The sequence below is a fragment of the Carlito syrichta genome, unplaced genomic scaffold (assembly GCF_000164805.1).
Source record: "Carlito syrichta isolate Samal-C Ts95f unplaced genomic scaffold, Tarsius_syrichta-2.0.1 Scaffold288457, whole genome shotgun sequence".
Classification (NCBI taxonomy): domain Eukaryota; kingdom Metazoa; phylum Chordata; class Mammalia; order Primates; family Tarsiidae; genus Carlito; species Carlito syrichta.
Window position 1 is genome coordinate 4205 of NW_007232553.1, and position 25846 is coordinate 30050.

Here is a 25846-nt window from a genome sequence, read left to right on the forward strand (position 1 = left end):
GCGCGCGGCCCAGGTGGCGGCAGGGTGGCGGGCGTCAGTCGCTGAGCACGGCCCCCGGGAGCTCGCTGGTGAGCGTGTGCCAGCGCTCGATGCGCTTGTCCTTGTTCTTCAGGCAGTCGAACCAGTGCTTCAGGCGCTCGCCCTTGGCGTTGATGCCCAGGACCACGCCGCCTGCGGGAGATGGGAGGGGCAGTGCGCGCAGGGGCCTCCTGTCCTCCCCACAGCTGGCCGGATCCCGCCAGGCTCCCTCTCCAAGGCTGGACTCTCCCCCGCCCTCCGGGCTCTGGGCGTGGACATGTCTGACCTCCACATGCTGCCTCCCATCAGGGCCCAGGGACCTGCCCCTCCTTCACCCTGGACATAGGCTAGGGCAGGGTGCAGAGGCGTGTGCTAGGGCCAAGGACCGGGCCAGACGTGGGAAGAACCGGCCAGAGCAGCTCCGCTGTGTGCAGCCATCAGGCCCATCGGAACCTGGGCCGGCAGGGCTCAGGGTCCAGCCCCAGGCACTGACTACCAACATCTTCATCCTTGCTCCCCCACAGACTGGCCTCTTTCCCTCTCTGGGCCTGTCTCTACCTCTGTCACATGGTGTCAGGCTGGATAAGGTCTGAGGCCGTCATGTCTGGTGGTCCACAGCTGCAGCTCCCCCAGAGGCCAGAAAAGAGGGGCTGTGGCCCTTGGCTGAACTCAGGACCGGCACATACCAGACAGCGTGCCCACTGGGCTCTCTTACCAATGAAATCGTTGGATTTTCCGATGTCGTAATCCCAAACGGTGACCTCCAGGGTCTTCTTGGCCAGGTCCCCATGCTTGATCTCATAACAGAACTCCTGCTGGTCAGAAGAGGAGTGTTAGGGTTGCCACCACGGGGCCTGGGACTTGGCCGGTGGCCAGGAGGGGTCTGAGGTGTGGCAAGGGCATGGACGAGGCAGAGAGGATGGTGGGGTGGTCAGCGCACGGTAGTGGACAATGGGTGTGTCCACCGGGGTCTTCAGGGTTCTTGTCCCCTCAGCCCACTTGCTCCTTTGTCACTGAGGCTGCTCTCTCCAGATCCTGAGAGTCTCCCGACTGCCAAGTTCATGGCACACTCAGCAGTCCTTGATGCCCTCCACCTCTCTTGGGCCTGGCTTGGCTCGCCACTCCCTTCTTGGCGGGATCCTATCTCCCATCACTTCTGGGACCCCTAACATCTGGCATCCCCCTCGCTCTCTGGAAGCATCTCTTCGGGCTCCTCTGCCTGCCCCCAAATCCCTGGCGTGGCTCAGGCTCTGCCCAACGGCCTTCTGTGCTCCTCCTCCTCTTTTTCCACTGGGGACCCCCAGGTCTGCATTTTCTTTTCTTTTCTTTTTTTTTTGAGTTGGAGTCTCACTCTGTTACCCAGACTGGAGTGCAGTGGCTGCTCCCGGCCACTGCAGCCTCGGCCTGCTGGGCTCCGGCAATCCTTCCGCCTCAGCTTTCCAAGTAGCTGGAACTATAGGCGCGCGCTACCATGCCCAGCTGACTTTTGATTTATTGTAGAGACAAGGGCTTGTCAAGTTTCCCGGGTTGGTCTCGAACCCACAGGCTCAGGCAATCCACTCGCCTCGGCCTCCCAAAGTGCTGGGATTACAGGCTGAGCCGTCGAGCCCAGCCAAGGTCTGCATTTCCAACTGGGCTGATCATGCCCCACACAGAGCTTCTCCTCATCTTCCTCACACCCCCTCCTCTGCCTTGTTCCCTCAGTGAGGAACCCAGGACTTCCCTTGACTGGCCCTCTTTCCAGCCCTGATCCAACATGGCCACGTCCCATCAGCTGGGTCCTCTGAAGAACTTCCCAGGTCCCCCCAGCTCCCCTGCATCTGCCCCACTATGGTCTGGCTGGTGCCTCACCCCTCACGGCGGGGTTGGGGGCTCTCCTGATGGCCCTTGCCACTCTCTCTGGCCACCCTCCCTTTCCACTGCAACCCTTCAGAAACCCAGCCCCTCAGGGACCCCCACCCTAGGGGACGGGGGCAGGCAGGAGGGGAGGGAGGGAGTGGCCTTTTGAGCTCCCAGCCCCTGTACCTCATTGAACTCCGGGTTCAGGGTTTTCTTCTTTACCGCTGTCTTATGTTTGGATTTCTTGTCCACATCTGGCTTCAGGTATCTGGAATTACATCCGAGGGACAGGTAAAGGACAGGCAAGACGGAGCCAGCTGGGCTCAGAAGAGCTTCCACCTGGGAGAGACATCCAGGGCCCCTGTTTCATCCTAACCATTGGATCTTCTGAGCACTGCCCTGGGGCAAAGGTGAGAGATCAGCTGCAGTCAGACAGCAAGTGGCCCCTCCATCAGCAAGGCTTCTGCCCACATGCATACTCCTGAGGCTAACTGCGGCCCCCTGGCTCCTAGGAAGGAGGGCTTTCCTTGTTTCTGCAAGTCTAATGTTCACAAAGCTCACGTTTCCCACTCCACCAGAAAAACACTTTTTAGCAGAGTTGGTCCCTTGTTCAAGCCTTTTTTTTTTTGAGTTAGGGTCTCACAGTCTTCCAGGCTGGAGTGCAGTGGCAGGATCATGGCTCACTGCAGCCTCAACCTTCGGGGCTCCCGAGTAGCTGGGACTTGCTCAAGGTCACACAGCCAACAAGCACAGGGGTGATGCTTGGAAGCCAGACCCAGGCTCCTTTCTCTGTGACAGGGAGGTCACATGCAGGTTAGAGTCCCTGACCTCTCCTTTGCAGAACTTCTCACCTTGTCCCTGCATAGATAATTGAGTGACAACTGCCTCCCTGCTGAATGTGCTCTGGGGTGAGGAACACTACCATTCATTACCACCTGCCTGGAATCCGGCCCGGAGCTGGCACTGGGGAGCTCCGTGAACATCTGTCGAATGAATGACTGAATTCCTGGAAGTGAAATAACCCCAAAGGTGTGCCCATGTCCTGATTCTCATTTATTTTTCCAACTCCCCTCACTTTAAAAATGCTTGCTTTTTTGAGCTGGGCGCCGTAATCCCAGCACTTTGGAAGGCCGAGGAGAGAGAATTGCTGAGCTCGGGAGTTCGAGACCAGCCCGGGCAACTTGGCGAGACCTCATCTCTACAATAAATCAGAAAAATTAGTCAGCTGTGGTGGTGAGCGCCTGTAGTTCCAGCTACTCAGGAGGCTAAGGTGGAAGGGTCGCCTAAGCCCAGCAGTTCCAGGTTGTGATGGCCATGAGTGTGCCACTGTTACTCCAGCCTGGGTGACAGAGTGAGACTCTGACTCAAAAAAAAGAAAAAGTCCTTGCTGGTTTGGAAGGCAGAACATAGTATCTCACTGTTGCCTTACTTTGTATTTTAAAAAACTGTGACTTTTTTTTTTTTTTTGAGTTGGAGTCTCACTCCGTCGCCCAGACTGGGTGCAGTGGCCACTCCCGGCCACCGCAGCCTCGACCTCCTGGGCTCCGGTGATCCTTCCGCCTCAGCCTTTCAAGTAGCTGGAACTACAGGCGTGCACTACCACGCCTGGCTCCTTTTGATTTATTGCAGAGATGAGGTCTCGCCAAGTTGCCCAGGCGGGTCTCAAACCCGCGGGCTCAGGCAATCCACTCACCTCAGCCTCCCAAAGCACGGGATTACAGGCTGAGCCCGGCTAAAGCTGTGACTTTTATGACATAAACAATACTGGTTTAGGCTGGGTGTGGTGGCTCACACCTGTAATCCCAACACGTTGGGTGGTCAAGGTGGGAGGATTGCTTGAGCCCAGGAGTTCAAGACCAACCTGGGCAACATAACAAGACCACATCTCTACAAAAAAAAATTAAAAAATTAGCCAGGCATGGTGATGCCTGCCTGTAGTCCCAGCTACTCGGGAGGCTGAAGGAGAAGAATCACCTAAGGCCAGGAGGTTGAGGCTGCAGCAGCCATGATCACTGTGCCACTGTACTCCAGCCTGGGTGATAAGAGTGAGACCCTCACTCAAAAAACAAAAACAAAAACATAAAAAACAACTGGTTTTTAACAGAAACACTAGAAAATTTGTATGGACAAAGGTTGGGGATGGGAGAGAGAAATAAAGACATACATTCACACAGAAACCTGGTCTGTACAGTCACCAAAGATTGCAAACAACCACTTGCCGTTCAACTGGTGAATTGATCAACACACTTGTGGTTTATCTACACAATGGAAGACTATTCAGCCACGAAAAGGACAGGCTGGGTGTGGTGGCTCATGCCTGTAATCCTGGAACTTTGGGAGGCTGAGGTGGAAGGGTTGCTGGAAGCTGGGAATTTGAGACTGCAGTGAGCCGTGGTCGTGCCACTGCTCTCCAGCCTGGGCTACAGAGTGAGATCCTATCTCAAGGGGAAAATAAAAAAAAAAAGACTAAACGACGGATATAAACCACCACACAGATGAATCTCAAATACATTACCTATGCGAAAGAAGCCAGACTCACAAGGTAACTTACTATCCCATTGCCTAAAAGTCTGAGACTGGATGCGGTGGCTCAGTCTGTAATCCTAGCACTTTGGGAGGCTGAGACAAGAGGAGTGCCCTAGCCCAGGGGTTTGAGACCAGCCTGGGCAACTTGGTGAGACCTGGTCTCTACAATAAATCACAAAATTAGCCGGGCGTGGTGGCATGCATCTGTAGTTCCAGCTACTTGGAAGGCTGAGGCAGGATTGCCTGAGCCCAGCAGGTCAAGGCTGCAGTGGCCGTGAGCATGCTACTGCACTCCAGCCTGAGCAATGGAGTGAGGCTCCAATTTAAAAAAAAAAAAAAAAAAGTGTGGAAGAGGCAACGTGATTGGCACAGAAAACAGGTCAGTGGTTGCCTGGGGCTGGGAACTTTCTGGGGTGATGGAAGTATTCTGTGTCTTTTTTTTTTTTTTTTTTTTGAGTCGAGGTCTCACTCTATGGCCCAGGCTGGAATGCAGTGGCAAGCTCACAATGATCACGGCTCATGGCAGCCTCGACTTCCTGGGCTCAGGTGATCCTTTTCACCTCAGCCTCCTGGGTAGCTGGGACTACGGGTGAATTCCACTATGCCAGGCTAATTTTTTTTGAGTTTTTTGTAGAGATGAGGTCTCACTATGCTGCCCAGGCTAGTCTTGAGTTCCTGGGCTCAAGCAATCCTCCCACCTGGGCCTCCCAAAGTGCTGGGATGACAGGCATGAGCCACTATGCCTGGCCCAGTATTCTGTATCTTGATTGTGATTGTGGTAACAGGATTGTGTACGTTGGTCAAACTTCAGAAGGAGACACTTAGGTAAATGACACAGGGTGAGGATCCTTTATCCAACATACTTAGGACTGGAAGTGCTTTGAATTTTGGAGTTTTTTGCATTTTGGAATATTTGCATTATACATACTAGTTCAGCATCCCTAATCTGAAAGTCCAAAATGTCCCAGGGAGCATTTCCTTTGAATGTCATATTGGTGCTCAAAAAATTTCAATCTTTTTCTTGGAGTTGGGGTCTTACTCTGTTGCCCAGAGTTGTCCTGTGAATTGTCCTTTGCCTGTTTTGTGTTGGGGTGAGAAGCAGGGACAGGACACCCCTGCCCTCGGGAATCCTTTGAAGGAAGGTTGTTTCGGGATCTCTGCATTCTCAGCCTGGACTACTTGTGTTCACCTAGCGACCCCCTCACTGCCAGCTGGCTCCCATGATGGGCACCAGCCTGGGAGTCTTAGCCAAGGACAGTGCCCCCAGGGGTCATCCTCTGTCCTGCCCTGGACCCTTGACCCTGCCGTTTTCTCTGCCTGGAGCGCCTTCCCTTCCGACCATGCCGGGGCTTCCCTCAGCTCCCTTCCAGAGTGCGACCGTTCAGGCCCCGGGCTGCCCCGTGGTGTCTCTTCCTCCCTCGCATTCAGGACCCGTCCCTGGGGCTCATGGGACCTCGCGTGCAGTGCCACCTCTGGTCCCTCTGTCCAGCAACTTCTGCTTGCCTAAGGCTTCTAGAAAAAAACCCCTTCCTGATATAGATGAGAGAGAAGGAAGGGAGTTGCCTAGGGGGGCACGGCATGTTGCTTCTGGTTTCCTCCGTTTCCGCTGTATGAACTGGAGATAATAAGCGGCTGCGTGAGCTGCTGGGAGGGTCAGATGAGGTCGTCGCGCAGCCCCGTCACGTAGTCACAGCTCGACACACGTCACCGGTTATCATCACTGGCACTGTTACCCTGGGGTTTTCCATCGTACCCTGAAGGGCTGGGCCTGGGGTCAGTTTCCAGCCTGGGGAAACTGAGGCAGGTATCAGGAGGCAGGGATGAGGTTTGTAAAAATATCAGAGCAGACAAAAGCCGTACCCATCTAGCTTTGCCCTCAGCATGGGCCACTGGCACACCCTAGCTCCGTCCTGGGTCACAGGCGCCTGTCAAGGATGCAGCCTAGGGTGTCCTTCTCAGAATCTAGCCTGTGCCCTGATTTCTCCTGCTTTTAGTAAGGAGGCGGGGACTCACAGTCCATGAAGGGGCCTTTCAGAGATGAGGACCCCTGTGGAGGCCAGAGCAGCAGCCCCCATGTCTGACCCAGGGAGTCGTAACCAGATGTGGGGTCTCAGGTGCAGTGTGACTCTGATACAGGGAGCTGCCCACAGATCTGTCCATCCTTGAGAGGCCAGGATGACCTGGCCCTTGGCAGAGAGGGTGGGCCCCAGCTGCAGGGCTCCGGCAGCACCCATACCGGCCACCTGTGGCGGGGATGGGGGAGCCCGTGGTGCGGTGGACAGGTCCCGCCAGGGCTGCCCTCTGCTTGCCCGTGGAAGTTGGCCGGACTGTCTGTTGCACCAGATAAGACCCTGCTTTCTGGGTAACCCAGCATGTGAGCCTGGAATTCATAGAACCCGACTGAGCATGTCCACATCATTTTGACTTCAGATGGTGTGTTTCTGTAGGAGAACCTAGCATGACGGGCAGGGGGGTTGGCACCTTGCTGGCCTCTCCAGCGAGGCCTTGGCCCTCCCTCCCTCCCTGAGACCACCGCTCTCCAGAAACGCTCCACACGGTTTGAGAAATAGATGTAAACAGTATCCCACCCTAAACAGTGCCCTTCTGCAGCTTGCTTCCTGGCTTGGCATGTTTTGGAGAGCTGTCCATTTTGGGGAACTGTCCATGTTAATTCATCTCGTTCTAATTTATTCATTTTAACTGCATAGTACTGCACTATACGCATATGCCACATTTTATTAATCCATTTCTCTGCTGATGAGCATTTGGCTATTTCCAGCTTATCGCTATTACAAGCAATGCTGCAATAAATAGCTTCCCACCCGGGCACGGGTTTCCAGGAGACAAACTTGGAAGGAAAACAGCACGGCCGTGGGGTGCACATGCTCTCCACCTCGGCTGGGTGCTGCCAGCGTTCTCCCCGTGGTTAGTCAGAGTCTCCCGAGTGTCTTGGAAACATCTGAGGTTTCTCCTCACACCCAGGCCTAATCCACTGGGAGACTTTCCTTTGCTCATTATTGAGGTCTGGGCCCACTGCACTGCTTTTCAAATGGAAAACCAGTAGTCCTGGCACTCCCCAAAGATGTAGCCAGCCCTCTTCAGGTTCTTATTACACCCAGGCTCTGCTCCTGGAGCCTGGCGTACTTGGATCTTAAAAAATAACAGCTTTACTGAGATGTAACTCACATACTGTACAATGTGCCCTTTTCACATGTACAATTCAGTGGGTTTTGTTTGTTTGTTTTGAGTCAGGGTCTCACTCTGTCACTCTGGCTGGAGTGCAGTGGATCACAGCTCACTGCAGCCTCGACCTCCTGGGCTCAGGTGATCCTTCTGCCTTAGCCTTCTGAGTCGTTGGGAGTACAGGTGTCAGCCAGCACGCTTGGCTAAGTTTTTGATTTTTGTGAGTTTGAGTCTCACTCTGTCACCCAGGCTGGAGTGCAGTGGCATGCTCACAGCCACTGCAGCCTTGACCTGCTGGGCTCAGGTGATCCTCCCACCTCAACCTCCCGAGTAGCTGGAACTACAGGCATGTGTTGTCACGCCTGGACAATTTTTTAATTTACTGGAGATGAGGTCTTGCCGAGTTGCCCAGGCTGGTCTCAAACCCCTGGGCTCAGGCAATCCTCTCTCCTCGGCCTCCCAAAGTGCTGGGATTACAGGCATGAGTCACTGTGCCCAGCTAATTTTTAAATTGTTTTCGTAGAGATGAGGTCTCGCTATGTTGTCCAGGCTGGTCTTGAACTCCTGGGTTCAAGTATCTACCCGCCTTCCCAAAGTGCTGGGAGTATAGGCATGAGCTAGTACACTCAGCCTCAATTAACTGGTTTATGGTATGGTCGTAGAGTTGTGTAGTCATCACCACCATCAATGGTAGAAGATTTTCATCACGCCAGAAAGAAACTGAGCACCGGTCAGCAGTCACTCCCCATGTCCTCCCAAGCCTCTCCCGGCTCCTGCAACCACGAGTCTACTTTCTGCCTCGATGGATTTGCCTATTTTGGGCATTTCATAGACGTGGAATCATACAACATGTGGCCTTTTCTGTCTGTCTTCCTTCTCTCAGCACAGAGTTTTCAAGGCGTATCCAGCTTGCAATATGTGACTACTTCACTCTATGGCCAACTTAGCATCCCATCACGTGGGTGGACCACATTTTGCGATCCACTCATCAGTGGATGGGCGCTTGGGCTGCTTCCATTTTTGGCTGCTGTGAAGAATACTGCCATGAACATTCCTGGACAAGTTTTCGTGTGGACATATGTTTTTAATTTTGGGGGGGCATTTACCTAGGAGTAAAACTGCTGGGTCGAATAGTAACGCTGTTTTAAACTTTTTTGTTGTTGTTTAGAAACGGGGGCCTCACTCTATCACCCAGGCTAGAGCGCAGTGGCGTGATCATGGCTCACTGCAGCCTTGACCTCCTGGGCTCAAGTGATCCTCCCGCCTCAGCCTCCCCAGAAGCTGGGACTACAGTAGCAGGGACTACACACCTGGCTTGTGTTTAACTTTTTGTTTCTTTTTTTTTTTGAGTTGGAGTCTCCCTCTGTCGCCCAGACTGGAGTGCAGTGGCCACTCCCGGCCACCGCAGCCTCGACCTGCTGGGCTCCAGGGATCCTTCCGCCTCAGCCTTCCGAGTAGCTGGAATTACAGGCGCACGCTACCACGCCTGGCTGATTTTTTGTTTTGATTTATTGTAGAGACGAGGTCTCGCCAAGTTGCCCAGGCGGGCCTCGAACCCGCGGGCTCAGGCAATCCACTCACCTCAGCCTCCCAAAGGCACAGGATTACAGGCTGAGCCACTGAGCCCGGACTGTGATGATTTTTTAAATGACGAAACACGATTGTAGCCTGTCGGAATGGTGCCCTCACAAGGAGGACTGGCCTCCTGTGGTACCAAAATATCCCCATGGCCTTAGTCACTGAGTCCTCCGTGTCCCTCAGGCAAGGCCCATTCCTGTTTCCGTGTCTTGATTCCTCTGCTGACCCCCTTCTGTGACCCACCTCCCCCTTCTTTCTGCTGAGCCAAATTCCTCCCCAAGTCCGACCCTTCTGGGGGGTCTCCTTGTAAACTCAGACTCACACTCCATTTTTGAAGAGCCCCGAGCATTGAAGGCATCGAGCACTGAAAGAGACATAGGTCTCTGTGGCACCTATGTCATCTTTCTCCAAATGGCCACTATCTCCTACCTTCCCCTCCGAGCTCAGGCACCCATCATCCTGGCCAGGTTCACAGCTTGGAGGCCCAGGCCATCTGGCCCAGCCTCCTGAGTGAGTCTCTATCTCAGGCACTTCCATCAGCTTGTCAGTGGGGCTGGGTGGACCCTTATCTGCACCTGTGGCCCCAGGACAGGGCTGGGCACACATGGGCAGCTGCTGATTCCTGGCAGAGCTCCTTTGCCGGATCTCCCAGGCTCATGGCTACCCCTGGCACTGGCCATGCCTCCTCCTGTCCCCTCCTCCAACTTGCTCACAACCCCTCCTGGGCCTGGATGTGGCATCAGGAGACAACTACTCTATCTGTGTGACCCTAGGAAGCCACTCAGCTGCTCTGGGTCTCAGTTTCCCCATCTGTGAAATGGGCTGGCCATACTTAACCCTTGGAGTTGCCGAGGAGCACACCAAAGAACAAGCCTCCGTAGACATAGCATCCATGGCATCTTAGGCACTCCCTGAGTGCTTGCTGCCCTGGACCATGGCTCCAACCACAAGGGCCTCTGTCCTGGGTGGGGAGGAGGGCAGCAGGCAGCCGGCCTGGGTGGCACACTCACGTTTTCACGTAGGGGTCTGAGTAGCCGTTGGCGTCCATGGCAGCCAGGTGTGCACACCGCACGATGCCCACCAGTAGGCCCTGCTTCTGAGAGCTGTACTTGAGGGAGATGAGGATGCGGCCCCGCTCCTCCAGGGACTTGTCTTCCATCTTGTCCACCTGCGGGGCAGGGCAGTCACTCGGCGGTCCTCGCTGGCTCCCACCGCTCCCTCACTGTCCTTGCCTCCCCCTTCCTGAGCCTGCCCACCTGCCACCGCCTGAGTTGAGCTCCCAGCTGTGTCCTCACAGGCTGCCCAGCTCTCCCCTCCTGAGGTTTCTGCTTGGGGTGGAGTCTGACCCCAATCCTCCTTGCTCACGGCCCCGCAGCCTGGATGGGCCTTCACAGTCTTGTGTGGGCCGGCCTGGCAACCCACGGGCCAAGTCAGGTCTGATGCCTCGCTCCGTGTGGAACGTGAGCTAGGAGTGGTTCTTATCTTTTAGAATGGCAGGAAATAAGACCAAAAAAAGGGTACAAAGTTCAAACTTCAGTGTCCATTAGTGAAAGGTGATTTGTGCGTGGCCTTGTCCGCCCCTGCACACCTTGACTGTGGTTGTTTATGTTTTTTTGTTTGTTTGTTTGTTTTTTGAGTTGGAGTCTCACTCTGTCGCCCAGACTGGAGTGCAGTGGCACACTCCTGGCTACCGCAGCCTCGGCCTGCTGGGCTCCAGTGATCCTTCCGCCTCAGCCTTCCGAGTAGCCGGAATTACAGGCATGTGCTACCATGCCCAGCTAATTTTTTGATTTATTGTAGAGATGAGGTCTCACCTGCCCAGGCGGGTCTCAAACCTGCGGGCTCAGGCAATCCACTCACCTCAGCCTCCCAAAGGCGCGGGATTACAGGCTGAGCCACTGAGCCCGGCTGGTTGTTTATGTTTTAAAGAGTTGAGGAGCTGCAACAGACTGGGGGACCATGATACGTGTCATGGTTACTAACTGGCCCTTTACAGTGAGGCTGGCAGACCTGGAGTAGTGCTGTGGGCTTCCCCAATGATCCCCGGCTCTGCCCCTCCTCACAGCCTGACCTGACTATCCCCAAAGTCTCTAGGCTCCGAGGCTGGTTCACACTCCTGTGCCACACTCAGATATATCCACGGCTCAGCACGCCTTCCTCTGCATTCACGTTCAATAAATTACTGGGACTGAGCTCAGCTTAAGCGGCACCAGCTCAGGAGGCTTCCCTGACCCTCAGGGTGGGCCATCCCTGCTCTGTGCTCCCACTGCCCCAGGCTCCTTTCTGTCACAGCATGGTGTGGCCACACGCCTCCTCATGTGTCTGCCTCTAGCCTCGAGTTTCCTTGAAGATGGGACTCTGTCTGTAGCATTCTTTTTTTTTTTTTTTTGAGTTGGAGTCTCACTCTGTCACCCAGGCTGGGGTGCAGTAGCATGCTTATAGCCACCCCAGCACTGACCTGCTGGGCTGGCGATCCCTCCGCCTCAGCCTTCCAAGTAGCCAGAACTACAGGTGCATGATACCACACCTGGCTAATTTTTGATTTATCGTGGAGATGAGGTCTTGCCAAGTTGTCCGGGTTGGACTCAAACCCCGCAGGCTCTGGCAATCTGCTCGCCTTGGCCTCCCAAAGTGCTGGAATTACAGGCTGAGCCACTGAGCCCCGTCTATCTGTAGCATACGTACACCTCCAGAGTGGGGCGGGGCCAGGTGCCAATTAAGCACCTGCAGGAGGCTTGTCCTAATGAAGGTGAAAATGGGGGGACAGGTCCCCTCTTGGGTCAGCCTCATGCTGGTAACTCCAGCCTGGAGGTATTTGGAGACAGGTCAAATGGAACTCGGTGGATGCTAAGGGGTCACCCTGGCCCTGGCCCCCCACAGGTGTTTCTTGGAGCCTCTCGGTACTGGATGTGAGCCCCTGGGGGAGAACAGAGCACTGACACATTCCCAGCCCTGGGGAATCTGGGCCCCAGTGGGAAGCCACCCAGTCCCTTCCTGGGACTGAGCAGCTGCCCAGTGCCTGCCTCTGGGGTCAGATCTCAACTCTGGGTCTCCCCGCCCCACCCAGCCTGATGCTTCTCTGTTCCTTACCCTCCCAAGACCACCTGTTTCTTCCTCCTGGCTGCTGCATACCCAGAAGCCCCTCTCCTGTGCCCTCTGCCCACCCAGACACACCCAGCTTGAGCTGATGTCCCCTGAGGGCCCCTCCTTAGGACTCTCTTCCAGGTTCTTCTGGAACACAACCCCACCCCTGCCACATCCTTGCTCACAACTGTGCTCTGCCTGGCACTAAAATGAATCCCCATGCAGCCACATCTAAATCTTTCTGGAGACAAGACTCCTGTGAGGTGAAGGAAGGGAAGCCAAGCAGGGAAGACACACACACACACACACAGGACCCACGGGCCACCTCTCCCCAACTCCTATGCCCAGAGCAAACATAGCTAGTTGATCACAGCATTCACCCTGAGTGTACATGCAGCCTCAGCATCCTTTTCAACACAGCACTCAGGCAGCCATTACCAATGGGTCAGGCAAGGAGTTAGATTTTCTTTTTTTGAGTTGGAGTCTCACTCTGTTGCCCAGGCTGGAGTGCAGTGGCACAGTCACGGCCACCCCAGTGTCAACCTGCTGGGCTCAGGCAATCCTTCTGCCTCAGCCTTCCAAATAGCTGGAACTACAGGTGAATACTACCACGCCCAGCTGATTTTTTTTTTTCTTTTTGATTTATTGTAGAGATGAGGTCTCACCAAATTGCCTGGGATGGTCTTGAACCTGTGGGCTCAGCAATCCTCTCACCTTGGCCTCTCAAAGTGTTAGGATTATAGGCATGAACCAATGTGCCTGGCCTACGTATGCTCTTACACACAATTCACACATGCACACACACACATGCATGCATGTTCACACCCACACAGTTGTTTGTTTCTGCCAGTGATCAAAACTCAGGAATACAACTAGAGTAGGAACTGATGTTGCCTTCCTTAAGTGACATAGATCATTTGGAAGAACTGGGTTACCTGTGGTTGGTGACTTATAATAAAACAGAAAAGGTTAGATCCATCACAGAAATGTCTCTGAGTGGGAGCGAACGTGACAAGGGAATACAATTTGATCAAGTTATGCAAAAAGACAGAACTGGGATTCTGGTAGGAAGCTCTGGCCTCAGGCTGGCTTGTTCCTAAGGTTGGACTTGGGCTAAGCTCACTGAGAATCGTGTCTTGAGGGTCCCAGACCCCATAGGGGCTGGGCACACTGGGGGACAGGAGCTGGACCCACTGGGGGACAGCTGCTGGTGCCTTGTGCCCAGGTCTCTGGGGGTACAATGTGTCAGAGAGGGGACTGTGCCTCTGTCCGTGTCCTGGGCAGTTGAGGGCCCAGTGTTTCTCTTGACCCCGAGGCAGTGGGGATGCCTGGCCGACACCAACCAGCCTTCTGAACCAGGTGAAGGCCCAAGAGAAAGGAGGGCAGGGGAGGTGAGGGGGACACGGAGACCAAGACTCTGGGGGGTGGGGAATGCAGCTGCTGGAGCCAGCCAAGGGCAAAATCTGTTCTGACACAATTTTCAAACAATTGCAATTTCTAGGAAAGAGGGATCTTCTGTCTCCCCTGGGTATTTCACAAACACCTCGAGTCTAACACGTTCCGCGTGCACCCCTGTGTGTCCCGTTCCCTCCACAGCCCCTTCCAGGGTCTTTGCAGTCAGTGAGGCCCGCCTCATCCTTCAGTGGCTCTGTCCCCAAGCCCCGGAACTGCCCTCTCCCCCACCCAACTGCTGATACTGCCTGTAAGTTCTGTCCCATCCAGAATCAAGTTTTCCTTCCGCCCCAGTCCAGGCCCAAGCTATGCTGTCTCTCCACTGGCCTCCTGCCCTCTCCTCCCTCTTCTTCGAGCCATTCTGAGCCCAGGAGGCAGGGAGCCTGTGAACATGTCATGTTGTCAGATGCGCCACCTCTGCTTGGCACCCTCCAAGTGGCCAGTGTCACTCCGAGTTAGAGCCTAGCTCCTTCCTAGCATCTACTCCCTCTGCTCTCAGTCCTTGGACTGCCCCCCCCCACTCTCTGTGCTCCACTCTTTAGCCTCAGCATGATGTCTCCAACAGGCAGGAAGTTCTGTCTGCCTCCCCAGGGCCTGCCGCTGGGCCAGGTACACAGCAGGTGCTCAATAAATCCTCCTGGCCCTGAACTCACGGAGGCACCTGCTGGGGCCACGGCCTACTCACCGGCAGCTGCTTCTCCAGGCAGATGCTGAATGTCTTGGTGTGGTTGGGCTTCAGCTTCTTCAGGGGCACACGGGTCTCCCCGATGAACTCATTGTGACGGAATTTGTCCTCATCACACACGGAGATCCTGGGGGTGACAGGCACAGCCAGCACCTTAGACGCACTGGGCGCTCCCAATCTGCTTCTGACGTCCGTGGGGATTTGCAAGCGGAGGGGTTTGTTCATGGGCGGAGCCACCCCACAGACAAGGCTGAGTGGGGCGGGGACGGGGAGCAGGGACCCGGGGCCCTCACCCACCGAAGGGTCTTGCGGATCATGTCTTCGTCTGTGATCCCGTAGTAAGTGAGGGTCTCGTTCCACGTGGGGTTCAGAGTGTTACGGAGAGTTTTTGTTCTGAGCTTATTTGCCTGGAGAAAGGAGAAAGGAAAAATGATCTCCTTGGCATCAAAAGGTGCGGTCGGGAGAACAACGGCCACATCTTCATCCTTGGAACCTGTGAGTGTGCTGTCAGGCACGGGAAAGGGAGTGGAGGTTGCAGATGGAATTAAGGTTGTAAATGCACTGACTTTAAAACAAGGGGATTATCCTAGGTTATCTGGGTGGCCACAGGGTCCTTTAAAGTGGAAGAGGAAGCCCGGCTCAGTGGCTCAGCCTGTAATCCCGTGCTTTGGGAGGCTGAGGTGAATGGATTGCTGAGCCCGCGGGTTTGAGACCCGCCTGGGCAACTTGGCGAGACCTCATCTCTACAATAAAATCAAAAAAGTTAGCCGGGCGTGGTAGCGCGCGCCTGTAGTTCCAGCTACTTGGAAGGCTGAGCAGAAGGATGGCCGGAGCCCAGCAGGTCGAGGCTGTGATGTCTGTGAGCGTGCCACTGCCCTCCAGCCTGGGCTACAGAGTGAGACTCCGACTCAAAAAAAAAAATAAGGTGGAAGAGGGGGCGGGAGAAGCGAGGCAGAGTGAGAGGCGCTAAGGGAGATAGCCAGAGAAGCCACGGAGCTGGTTCTACACATGGAGGAAGGGGCTACGCTACGAGCCAAGGAAGGGGATGGTCTCTAGAAGCTAGGAAGGGCCAGGAAATGCTCCCCAGGGGTCCGGGAGGAACACAGGCCTGCTGACATCTTCACTGCAGCCCAGTGAGACCTATGCTGGGCTTCAACCTGCAGAGCTGAACAAAAGTGTGTGTTGTCTTAAGTGGTAGCGTCTGTGGCCATTTGTTGCAGCGGCCATGGGAGGCTAGTACAAGGAAGATCCCCACCTCCAGGTGCCTGGGATAGGGGAAGTTCTGCAGGAGGCCGGGCGTGGAACTGAACTCTGTTCTTCCCAGGACACGCCCTCTTTGCTCAGACTGGCCCCTCTGCCTGGAACCCACACTTTCCTCGGGAATGGCTTGTGGGGTGACCTGTCCAAGCTGGAATCCTGTCCCCATTCCATCCTGTCCTTCTGGGGATCTTGGTTCTCGTACTATGGACCTGTCCTGTGCAGCAGACTCTGAGTTCTGTGTCTGACTCATGCTGATGTCTGCCACGCCTGGCCCAGCCTTAGAAGTCAGACAACCCAGGGTTCTCACCCCAGCTCTGGGGTCCTCTCCTACCCCTTGCAGCGTCAGGCTCCCCATTGTGGAAAGGACACAGGAACACCTCCCTCACACTGTTTTCAGGAGCTTAGAAGACTGCTCTTAAAAAGCTGCGTCTCTCCCTCACCCCATGGGAGAGTCCATAGGGGTCCCTATGCCTCAGCACCCAGGTGCTGCTGGCTCTGGGTCCCACAAGTCTTAGGACTCATGGCCACTGAGCTCCTGAGGGCACCCTTCCCTGGTCACGCTCACCCCACACCCCTGAGCTCCACTTGCAGCATGAGGACACCGAGGCCCGGAGTGGGGGCCCATTTCCTCTCCTGCAGCCCTGCCTTCCCTAGAGAAAGAGTGATGGCCCCTTCTGGGGTGGCCCTCCCCGGCTGGTGTGGGGAGCCCTGGGCCTATACACTTAGGCCCCCAAGTCAACTCAGACTCGGCCCCATGAAATTAAAAATGAAACAACGTTGAACTGAAGGATGCACGTAAGGAAGTCTAATCAAGCTCTGATTTTCCAGGGCTGAAGGTCACCTTGATGCTTTAGTTAACAGCGATCTTTCCTGTCCTTTCCTGGACGCACCGGCTGTGCTGGTGCCCTGAGTGTGTGTGTGGTCTGCTGGTTGGGTCACTGGCACAGGAACAAGTAAATTGGGTAGCTGGTCACTCCATACCTCTTACGGAGAGTCAGGGAACCACCCATCAATACATTAAAGGCTCTGGTAAGTCCTGCGGTGAAGATACCTGTTTAATAATGTTTCCCAATGTTATTGGACCACAGAGCCCTTTTGGGGCAAGTATTAACTTCCAGCTGAGACTGCTTCTTATGAAATGTGGGCCTAGCAATCCTCCAGGGAAATCACAGCTCAACAGGTAGGTCATGCTGACTTGTTAGACTCCAGGAGGCCCGGAGGGTGTGGCGCTGAACGGGTGTTCTTCGTGGAGGTGAATGGCTGCAGTCCAGTCAGCTTGGGCTCTGAGAGGGTGTGGGATTGAGCACCTCCCGGGTATTTGGGTCATGGTGGGCAGGCCCACCTGATGGGTGGGCCTGGGACGGAAGCCCTCACCTTACTGGCTCCTGGCAGCAGGTGCAACTTGACATAGGGGTCCGCCAGCCCATTGTGGTCCATCGGCTTCAGGCCCTGGGCACAGGAGAATGGCAAAAGGTGAGCACTGGAAATCGAGACACAGAGCAGCCAGGGCCTCCAGTCACCCGGGTCAGCAGGATCCCCTATCCCCTGCATCTCCTGGCTGGATCCACTCATGGTCCTCCTCACAGAAGCCCCTGGCCCCACTTTTCAGATGCTCAGCTGTGGTGCCATCTCCCCTCCCCCCAGTAGTCTTGGCCAGGGCAGCTGCCCTGGGGCTCTTCATCAGGCAGGCTTTCTCTTTCCATTCTCTTATCATCAAGCCAGGCGACTCACCTGCCTCTGAACAAATCTCACTGCCCTGCTTTGGTCTGGCCCTTCCCCCTTCCCGACCCCCTCCCTGGTTTTCCAACAAAGCCTTCTGTGGGCGACTTTCTCACGGATCCTCAATCCACATAACCCTCTGTCTGCTCATTTACATGCTTCCTCATGCAGCCTTGGGAACACGTTCTGGGTCCTGGGAGCCCATTCGAGCCCAGGGTCTGTTTCTCCCTGGATGTACCATGGCTCCAGCCGGTCCACAGAGGTCACGGGAACTGACCAGCCTCAGAGGGTGCCTCCACAAGATGGCAGCCCTCACCAACTCTGTTGGCAGTTCTTTTGAGAACTCAGTCAAGTGTGCACAGCCCGGGAACAAACGGCACCATAAACAGGGGCTCAGCTGACCTCATGAGCACTCTTGTTTCGGAAAATTGCATTGATTTCTTCCGGGCTGGTGCGCAGGGACGTGGGAGGCAGCAGTGGCATCTGTGGGGCAGAGCCAGCCACCCCAGGACATTATTCAAGGATGAGCCGCACGTTTTCTACCCCACAGGCAGGGAGGAAGTTTGGCTGCTCAGTTCAGGCCCACCCTACCTTGGCTTGGAGGAGCTGGGTGGGGGATTCCAGTCACCCACTTCTCTGCTACCAGGAAAGGGCAGACGTTTGGGAGCCAGGCTGGCCTGGGTTCAGCTCTCACTCCTGCATGTACTGGCTGGGTAAGTGGATTAGTTACTTTGCCTCAGTATCGTCTTCTATAAGCCGGGTTAATAGTTCCAGCTTCCCAGGGCTGCAGTGAGAGGGAAGGGGCCAATGGGGACTGGGTGCTGCTCCCTTCCTCGACATAGCAGACCCCTGAGAGATGCCAGAGAAGTTGTCGAGCGTGGGGTGGGAGTGTCTGAGTTGTGCCCTGCACTGTGAAGGCTGGTTCTGGGTCGGGGCTCAGGCTGGTGGCCCCATGTGTGCCCTCAGGGATGAGGCTGCCCTTCCACACCCAACTCCTGCCCCTGGCCACTTGCCCTTTCCCATCGAGTGCCTGGAGTGCGAAGTTACGGGGCTCTGGTGACCAGCCAGAGCAGGGGTTGCCTGAAGGTTTGTGTTTTATTTTTACAATTCTCTTTGTATTTTTTTTTTTTTTTTTTTTTTTTGAGTTGGAGTCTCACCCTGTCACTGAGGCTGGTAGGCTGTGGCATACTCACGGCCACTTCAGTATCGAACCTGCTGGGCTCAGGCGATCCTTCAGCCTCAGCTTTCCAGTAGCTGGAACTACAGGCATGTGCCCGGCTAATTTATTTATTTATTTATTACGGAGATGAGATCTTGTCAAGTTGCCCAGGCTGGTCTTGAATCCACAGGCTCAGGCAATCTTCTCACCTAGGCCTCCCAAAGTGCTGGGATTATGGCGTGAGCCCGGCTCTCTTTGTATTTTGTTATAGATGAGGTCATGCTATATTGCCCAGGCTGGTCTTGAACTCCTGGGCTCAAGCCATCCTCCTGCCTCAGTCTCCCAAATTGTTGGGATTACAGGCATGAGCCACTATGCCCGGCCTATTTTTATATTTCTTAGACAGTTGTTTGTTATAGCTTAAAATGTTTTCGTTGAGTCATATTGCTTGACACATCTCACTTGCAAATCTTTGGGCCACCAGGGTTCTGGCCATCTGTCCATGGCTCTGGTGGTCCCACCTCTGTGCCCAGGACACCTGTGAGGGTTGGGCTGGGACAAAGGGGCGCTGCCACACTGGGTGCGAGTAAGGCCTGCTCTGTCCTTTGGACACCTAGATTGTGATAGGGTCTTCGCTGCCATCTCCCCAGGCCTCTACCCAGAAGATCCCTGGGTACCCTGGGTGGCCACATACTCGGTCAGAAGCAGAAAGGGCACTGCCTGAGGCCGCAGCACTGTTCCGCCCACTGACTTCTATGCCCAGACAGGCGGCTTCCCTGGCCCTGGCCCAGTTTTTCCACCAGCACCTCCCCTTCGTCCTGTGCAGGGGCTGCCCTCCCACGGAAGCTGGCCTCTGTCCACGGAAGGGGTAGGGCAGGAAGCTGTTTTCAGGTCAGGGAGCTATAAGGGGGGCACCTCTTGGGCAGACCCTCCCCACATTACTGAGTCTTCGAGAGACAAAAACTGATTCCACGGTTTAGGGGCCGGATCCCAAGGGAGGATGGGCAGAGAAAGCCCTGAGGGGAGATTCTGGCTGCGTCTGGCACTGAGGGACAGATGAGGGGCCTGGCTGTGGGAGAGAGCCTTCCCCCAGCACCCCAGCCCCACCCTCCCTGGGCCTCTCAGAGGCTGTTGCTGGCGACAGGAGAGGCGCTTTCTAGTCGCAAACATCCCTCTGTCTTAAAAGGAAGGGAATTCTGACACATGCCACAACATGGATGAGCCCTGGGCACATCATGCCAGTGAAATAAGCCAGACACGACATGGCAAGTCCTGTGCGACTTCACCGACATGCGGAACCTAGAGAAGTCACATGCACAGAGAGGAAGGTAGAAATGTGGCTGCAGGGCCGGGGAGGGGGTGGGAGCTGCGGTTTAATAGGTCCAGGGTTTCAGTTTTGCAGGATGAGGAGAGGCCTGGAGGTTGGCTGCACAACAGCGCGAAGGAACTTGCCGTGACTGAACTTAAAATGGCTGAGGTGGTAAGCTTATGCTGTGTGCTTTACCACCACAATAATACATCCTCTTTGGGCAGGAGTGCCCCCACGTCCCTCCCTGTTGCATGTGGGTGTGCCTGGGGATGTGTGGTGGGTGCGTTTGACCCGGCCCTGCCCTCCAGGAGAGCACTGGGTACTGAGCGCTTCTGAGAGCTGGGACCGGTTAACTCGGAACTCATGGCCCCCACCCAGCGTAGGGACGATCAATCCTATTTTACAGATGAGCAGAGACTGACCCTTATGCGGAGAGCGGAGGGCCAAGCGGGGGTGCACCCTGGGTGTCTGGCCTCCCTCAGGCCCCCCGAGAGGCTCGTGTCAGCTCTGCTTCAGCCCCCCTGCCCTGGGCTCTTCTCCTGAGCCCAGCCCAGAGCCCCAGCTCTTTCTGGGCCTGCACTGCCCCCTTCCCTGCAGAAATGACTTTACACAGGGGAGAAACTGGAGAATGGAGAAGTTACCGTGTCTCGGGGCCTGCCATCTCTCACCTCCACTACTAAGGGAAACACCAAGTGGACACACACTAGTACCTGTGCACACAAGGGTACCCACACAGGCCCAGGCTGGCACACATGTAGAGACTCACGGGCATGTACACACACACACACACACACCTGGATCCAGGTGGGGCGGCTGGGCACACGCCACAGGGAGGGGCTCTGGTTGTCTGGGGTGGGGAAGGGAAGGGGTGACTCTGGCCAGTGTGGCCAGGCAACTAGTGCCCACTCCCAGTCCCCAAGCCCAAACAACCTCTATCAAGCTGGGACGAGGGAGAGGAGGAGGGGTCTACTCAGGCCTCGCAGGCTGGCCTCTACCTTAGCACAACTATGGGAGGGGCCAGATGCTCAGCTCTGCTCCAAGGGGCAGGTTGGAGCCCCTTCAAGGCAAGGCCGGGCACACTGAGTCACAGCCTGGGGGAGTTCCCAGAGGAGGGCAGGGTGGGATGGAGTGTGCACTTCTGCCCAACCAGGGCCCTGGGTCCAGCGTGGGTAGCACTCAGGCCTGTCCATGGTGGTCCACGTGTGGTAGCCCAGGCTGGGCTAGGGCACAGTCTGGAATGGCAGCTGGCATCCTATCCCCTGCGTGGACACAGCGCCAAGGGCAGTCCTCCGCTGACAGGGCAGGAGGAAAGGAAGAGGCAGTCTGCAGACTGGGAGGCTGGGTGGGGCCTGAGCCCAGGCAGCTCTGAGAGATGCCCCTCCATCTGAGCTAGGCTGGCTCAGGTCCTCCCACAGCCCTACGAGGGGGTGCGACTGGCCACATGGGCCCTTACCTTGCGAGAGAACATCAACTTGGGCACCTTTCTCCCACAGGGAGCGATGGGGAGGGGGGACAAGGGAACAGGACAGTTGAGAACACAGAGCTGACCCATGCTGGCTCGAGGCGCAGAGCCACAGGGGAGTGCGGGAGCCTGGGACGGCCACGGTGGGGTCCACAGACACCCAGGGCCCCAGCCTAGAGACACCAAGGCTCAAGCCCTGACACACCAGAAGAGGAATGCCCTCTATGGGGTAGCATCAGCCTCTTCCTGTGGCACGACACCCAGGGTGGGACAGTGGTAACCGCCCACTCCTCGGGGCATCTGGGAGGCCTGGAGGCACCAGCACCCAACCCTCCCTCAGTCTGGCCTGCAGGACAGTCACACCTCTTCACCACCTCCCTGTCTCGGCAGCCCCTCCCCCAGCTCCAGGGCCTCCGTCCAGGCCTTCATCCTCCCATTCTCCTCCGATTCTTTTCCTTGTTCTAGTCCTTCCCCTAAGTGCCGGTTGGAAGGGCTTTTGTGGGGGGCGGGCAGCTGAGACGGTGTGGGCAAGAATTCCCTCCAGCCCTGCACCCCACAGAGCACAGATAGCCTGAAGCCTGGACAGGAAACTGGGAAGGACTGGCCTCCCTGACCTCAGCCCTTCCTCAGGAACCTCAGAGCAGGGACTCTGGGACGCCTACCTTGGCCTTGCTGATGGTGCAGTGCAGGGCGTTGTTCTCCTGGTCATAGAGGAGGCTGAAGTCCAGTGTGCCCAGGGCAGCTGTGGACAGAGGGGGACACAGTCACATGTTGGCCGCATTGTGGAGAAGCCATACCCGCTCGGTGTGGCCAGGTGAGCCTGCCTGGGCAGGGGCCACAGTCCCCATAGCGACTGCCTCTAATTGAGCACCTACTGTAGGCCAGTTCCTCCCCCTCCTCTCAGTCTCACCCTGCCCTGGGAAGTGACAGTATCCCCCTCGCTTTCCAGAGAAATCAGACAGATCACAGTCCCCTGTGGCTGGCCCTGTGTACAGTCCACGTGAACTAGGCAGCCAGCTAAAGGTACCCTGCCCTCCTTGTGCAACCGCCAGTCTAGGCTCCGTGCCTCAGTCTCCCTCCTTGTGAAATGTCGTGGAAGGCAGAGAAGACAGGGCTTTGAGAGGCACAGGCCCTGGCCAGAAGACCAGCTGATCCACCACTCACCCCGCAGGCAACATGCAGCACTGTAGCTCCTTGGCCTCTCTGTCACCGTGGGGACCCCCGGCAGGCTGTGAGGAGCCAGCTGGGGCCTCATCCCTCTGCCCCCACGGCTCTCCACGGCAGTGGCAATTCCCAAGGGCCAGGCAGAGGGTGCAGCAATAATTGGGTGCAGCTGCCTCCCTCAGGACAACCACGCACAACAGCTGTGGCCTTCCATGCACAAGTGACTTCCAGCATGAAGGCTGAGGTGGAGGCCGGGACAGAGCTCAGGGCAGTCCCCAGAGAGCAAGACGCACATTCACAGATGTCTTCGGAAGCCCAGGGCCTGCTCCCAGGCTGCTGGTCAACTGGTGTCTCATCCATTCATCTTTTATTTACCAGGTGTTTACAAGAGGTCAGACCCATGAGCTGGAGATATCTATAAGGCGGGTTCCTGCTTAATGGCAGGAACATATGAAAAGAACTTGCAGCCAGGCTTGGTGGCTCAGCCTGTAATCCTGTGCCTTTGGGAGGCTGAGGTGAGAGGATTGCCTGAGTCCACGGGTTCGAGACCCGCCTGGGCAACTTGGCGAGACCTCATCTCTACAATAAATCCAAAAATTTGCCGGGTGTGGTAGTGCACGCCTGTAGTTCCAGCTACTTGGAAGGCTGAAGCGGAAGGATCGCTGGAGCCCAGCAGGTCGAGGCTGCGGTGGCCGGGAGCGGCCACTGCACTCCAGTCTGGGCGACAGAGTGAGACTCCAACTCAAAAAAAAAGAAAGAAAAGAACTTGCCACGACAGAGTCTGGGGAGCCAGAAGCCATGGGGAGCCCAAGGAGGGATGTCTGGCCTTCATGTGACCAGAGCCATCAGGGAAGGCTTCCTGGAGCAGGTGCTGCTTCACTTGAACCATAAGGAATGAGCAGGAGTTGGCCAGTGGCACAGTGGGCTGGGGCAGGGGACAGGTCAACTGGCAGTTAGGGGCCTAGTGGCTGGAGTGAGAGGCTGGATGCCTCAGACAGGGATTTGAGCTAGACCCCAGGCATGGGAGTCCAGCCACACCTATCCACTGACCTCACATCTGTGGCTGCTTCCCGCTTCAGAGGCGGAGCTGGCAGGCGTGTACACCAACCACTCAGCCTACAGAGCTGAAAATGTTTCCTACCCGGCCCTTTACAGAAAAAGTATGCTGTTCCCTGGGCTGGGGCCAGGCCAGGTCCACCCGAGTTTCTTGGGTCTGCAGGAAAGGGGCAAGTTAAGGGCCGTGCGCACGGGGCTGCCCTTTATTTTGAAGTGACAACGCTAGTGGCCTCATCTCACTCCCCACCTCCCAACACGGGGTAAGGCCCGTGGCTCGTGCCTGTCCTTGCCTGCAGCACGGTGTGGGGTGCACGACCCGCCCTCTGACTCCTGTCTCACAGGTTCAAGTGCCAGCTTAGCACTTCCCTGCTGGGTGACCTTAGACATTCACCTAACTGTTCTGTGCCTCAGTTTACTCATCTGCAAAATGGAAACAGTGTCCACCTGAGCACACGGCGCCTAGGGTATAACGAACGCTTGGTGGATAATTATAGAAGAGCAGATGCATTTAGGTGAGCTTCCAGCTAACTGTCCTCGCCCCTCTGAGACCGACGCTAGAAGGAAACCGCTCAAAACTGGATCAGTCCCCTCCTGCCTTTGGGAATGGAAGACATAAATGGTCACTTGCGCGTTTCTGAATAACCTGAGTCACTGCTGTGATCACAGTTACTCTTTCATATGTCACAGCCATAGCCCAGACATGGAGGGGGCGTGAGGTGAGTCCTCTACCAGGTGGGCCCAGCGGCCTTTCTTTTTGCTTTTCATTTTTCTGTCTCCTCCTTTGACGTCAGCCTGATACAGTTCTTAGTCTACTTACGTCTGGTAGCACAGACAGCTTCCTTCCCCTGTTCAGTAGTTGTTTCTATCATGAAAACAGACGACAATACTTGTTAGAACTGTTGCCAAACTAAGAGTCACTAGGTCTCGAGGGGCACCTTCGGCACTTTCTCCCGAGTGTAACTACGCCTGTGTCCCATACAGGCAGGTGAGGATGCTCTGAGTGAGGTATATGCTGTCATTCCCACAACAACACACACAGCCCAAGCCCCAGCTTCCCCAAGTTCGTGCTTTGTTTTTTGAGTTGAAGTCTCACTCTGATGCCCATGCTGGGCATCTCACTCTGATGCCCATGCTGGAGTGCAGTGGCATGCAGTGACCTGCTCAGGCAATCTTTCCACCTCAGCCTTCCAGGTAGCTGGAACTACAGGCATGTGCCATCACGCCCGGATAATTTTTTGATTTATTGTAGAGACGAGGTCTCGCCAAGTTGTCCAGGCTGGTCTCGAATCCCTGGGTTCAGGCACTCCTCTTGCCTCAGCTTCTCAAAGTGTGAGATTACAGGTGTGAGCCATCGTATTGTTGGTTTTACATGATGGTCACTAATGTGCTGTTCAGCTCACTCCCACCTGGGGTTTGTTCCCCCAACATATTAGCCTCCCGAGGGTAGGGGCTATGCCTTGGCCACACCAGTGAGACGAGCAAGGGCAGATGCATGGTCCACTGGGCAGGCCACAGCAGGACCCAGAGGGTGAGCCACTGAAACTCTCCACTGCCCCCAGGAGCAGGGATTGGTGACACTCACATGTAAAAAAGCACACCTCAGGGTTTGTGCCCGCTTCCCTGACCCAGAGGAAGGCCAGCGAGCACCCAGAGGAAGGCTGCCTGCCCCTACTGGGAAACAGCTCCAGGAAGGTGCTTCTCTGCCACTGGCTCTACAGAAGCCCCTGTGGAAGACTGACACCCGTTACTACTTCCTGGGAAGGGATAGTGTGCCCACTGTGTCCCTGGGAAGGAACGATGAGTATCTCTGAACTCCAGTGAAGTTCTGTAAGAAATAATAGTTTATAAATAGAAGCTTGGTCACAATGTTGAGAGACTTGCTGGTAGTGAAGCTCTCCTAAGGAGCATATGGCTCAGTCTTCATTTCCCTTTTGGAGAAATGAGGCTCAGAGAGGGGTGGTGAGCTGATCAGGGCAGCCCAGCAGAGCTGCATATGGAATCAAGGTCTCTTCACTTCCATCCCGAACGTTCCTGCCTTAAAGCCTAATAGCTTCCCAAAAGTTTATTGTTTCATTTTTCTGAAGAGACAGGGTCTTGCTACATTGCCCAATTTGGTCTTGAACTCCTGGCCTGAAGCAATCCTCCTGCCTCAGCCTCCCGAAGTACTGGGCTTATAGGTGTGCGCCATCGTGCCCAACCCCCCAAAAGTTTTTGTTTGCCATGTTGTTTGGTTGAACTCTTAGGAAATTGCAACTGAGAAGCACAAGAGGGAAAAGTTGCTCTTGGTGAAGGAGAGTGGGGGCTGGGCCACTGCCCGGGAGAGGCCTCTGAGTTGGAAAAGCACGTGGGCTT

General features: G+C 55.6%; 1 protein-coding gene across 1 annotated transcript in view; it reads right to left on the minus strand.

Annotated features, from left to right (window-relative positions):
* Position 1: 1 nt before the first annotated feature.
* LOC103255850 (double C2-like domain-containing protein beta) overlaps positions 2–25846 on the minus strand; it is a 34430-nt gene continuing 8585 nt past the window's right edge. The window contains exons 8-15 of the mRNA XM_021710342.1: positions 21937–22016; positions 17000–17074; positions 14663–14772; positions 14366–14492; positions 10155–10312; positions 2044–2125; positions 734–830; positions 2–171 (exon numbers count right to left, since the gene is read on the minus strand). Of these exons, the coding sequence (XP_021566017.1) occupies positions 35–171; positions 734–830; positions 2044–2125; positions 10155–10312; positions 14366–14492; positions 14663–14772; positions 17000–17074; positions 21937–22016 (866 nt within the window). The 3' untranslated portion in view covers positions 2–34. The remainder of the gene's footprint in view (positions 172–733; positions 831–2043; positions 2126–10154; positions 10313–14365; positions 14493–14662; positions 14773–16999; positions 17075–21936; positions 22017–25846) is intronic.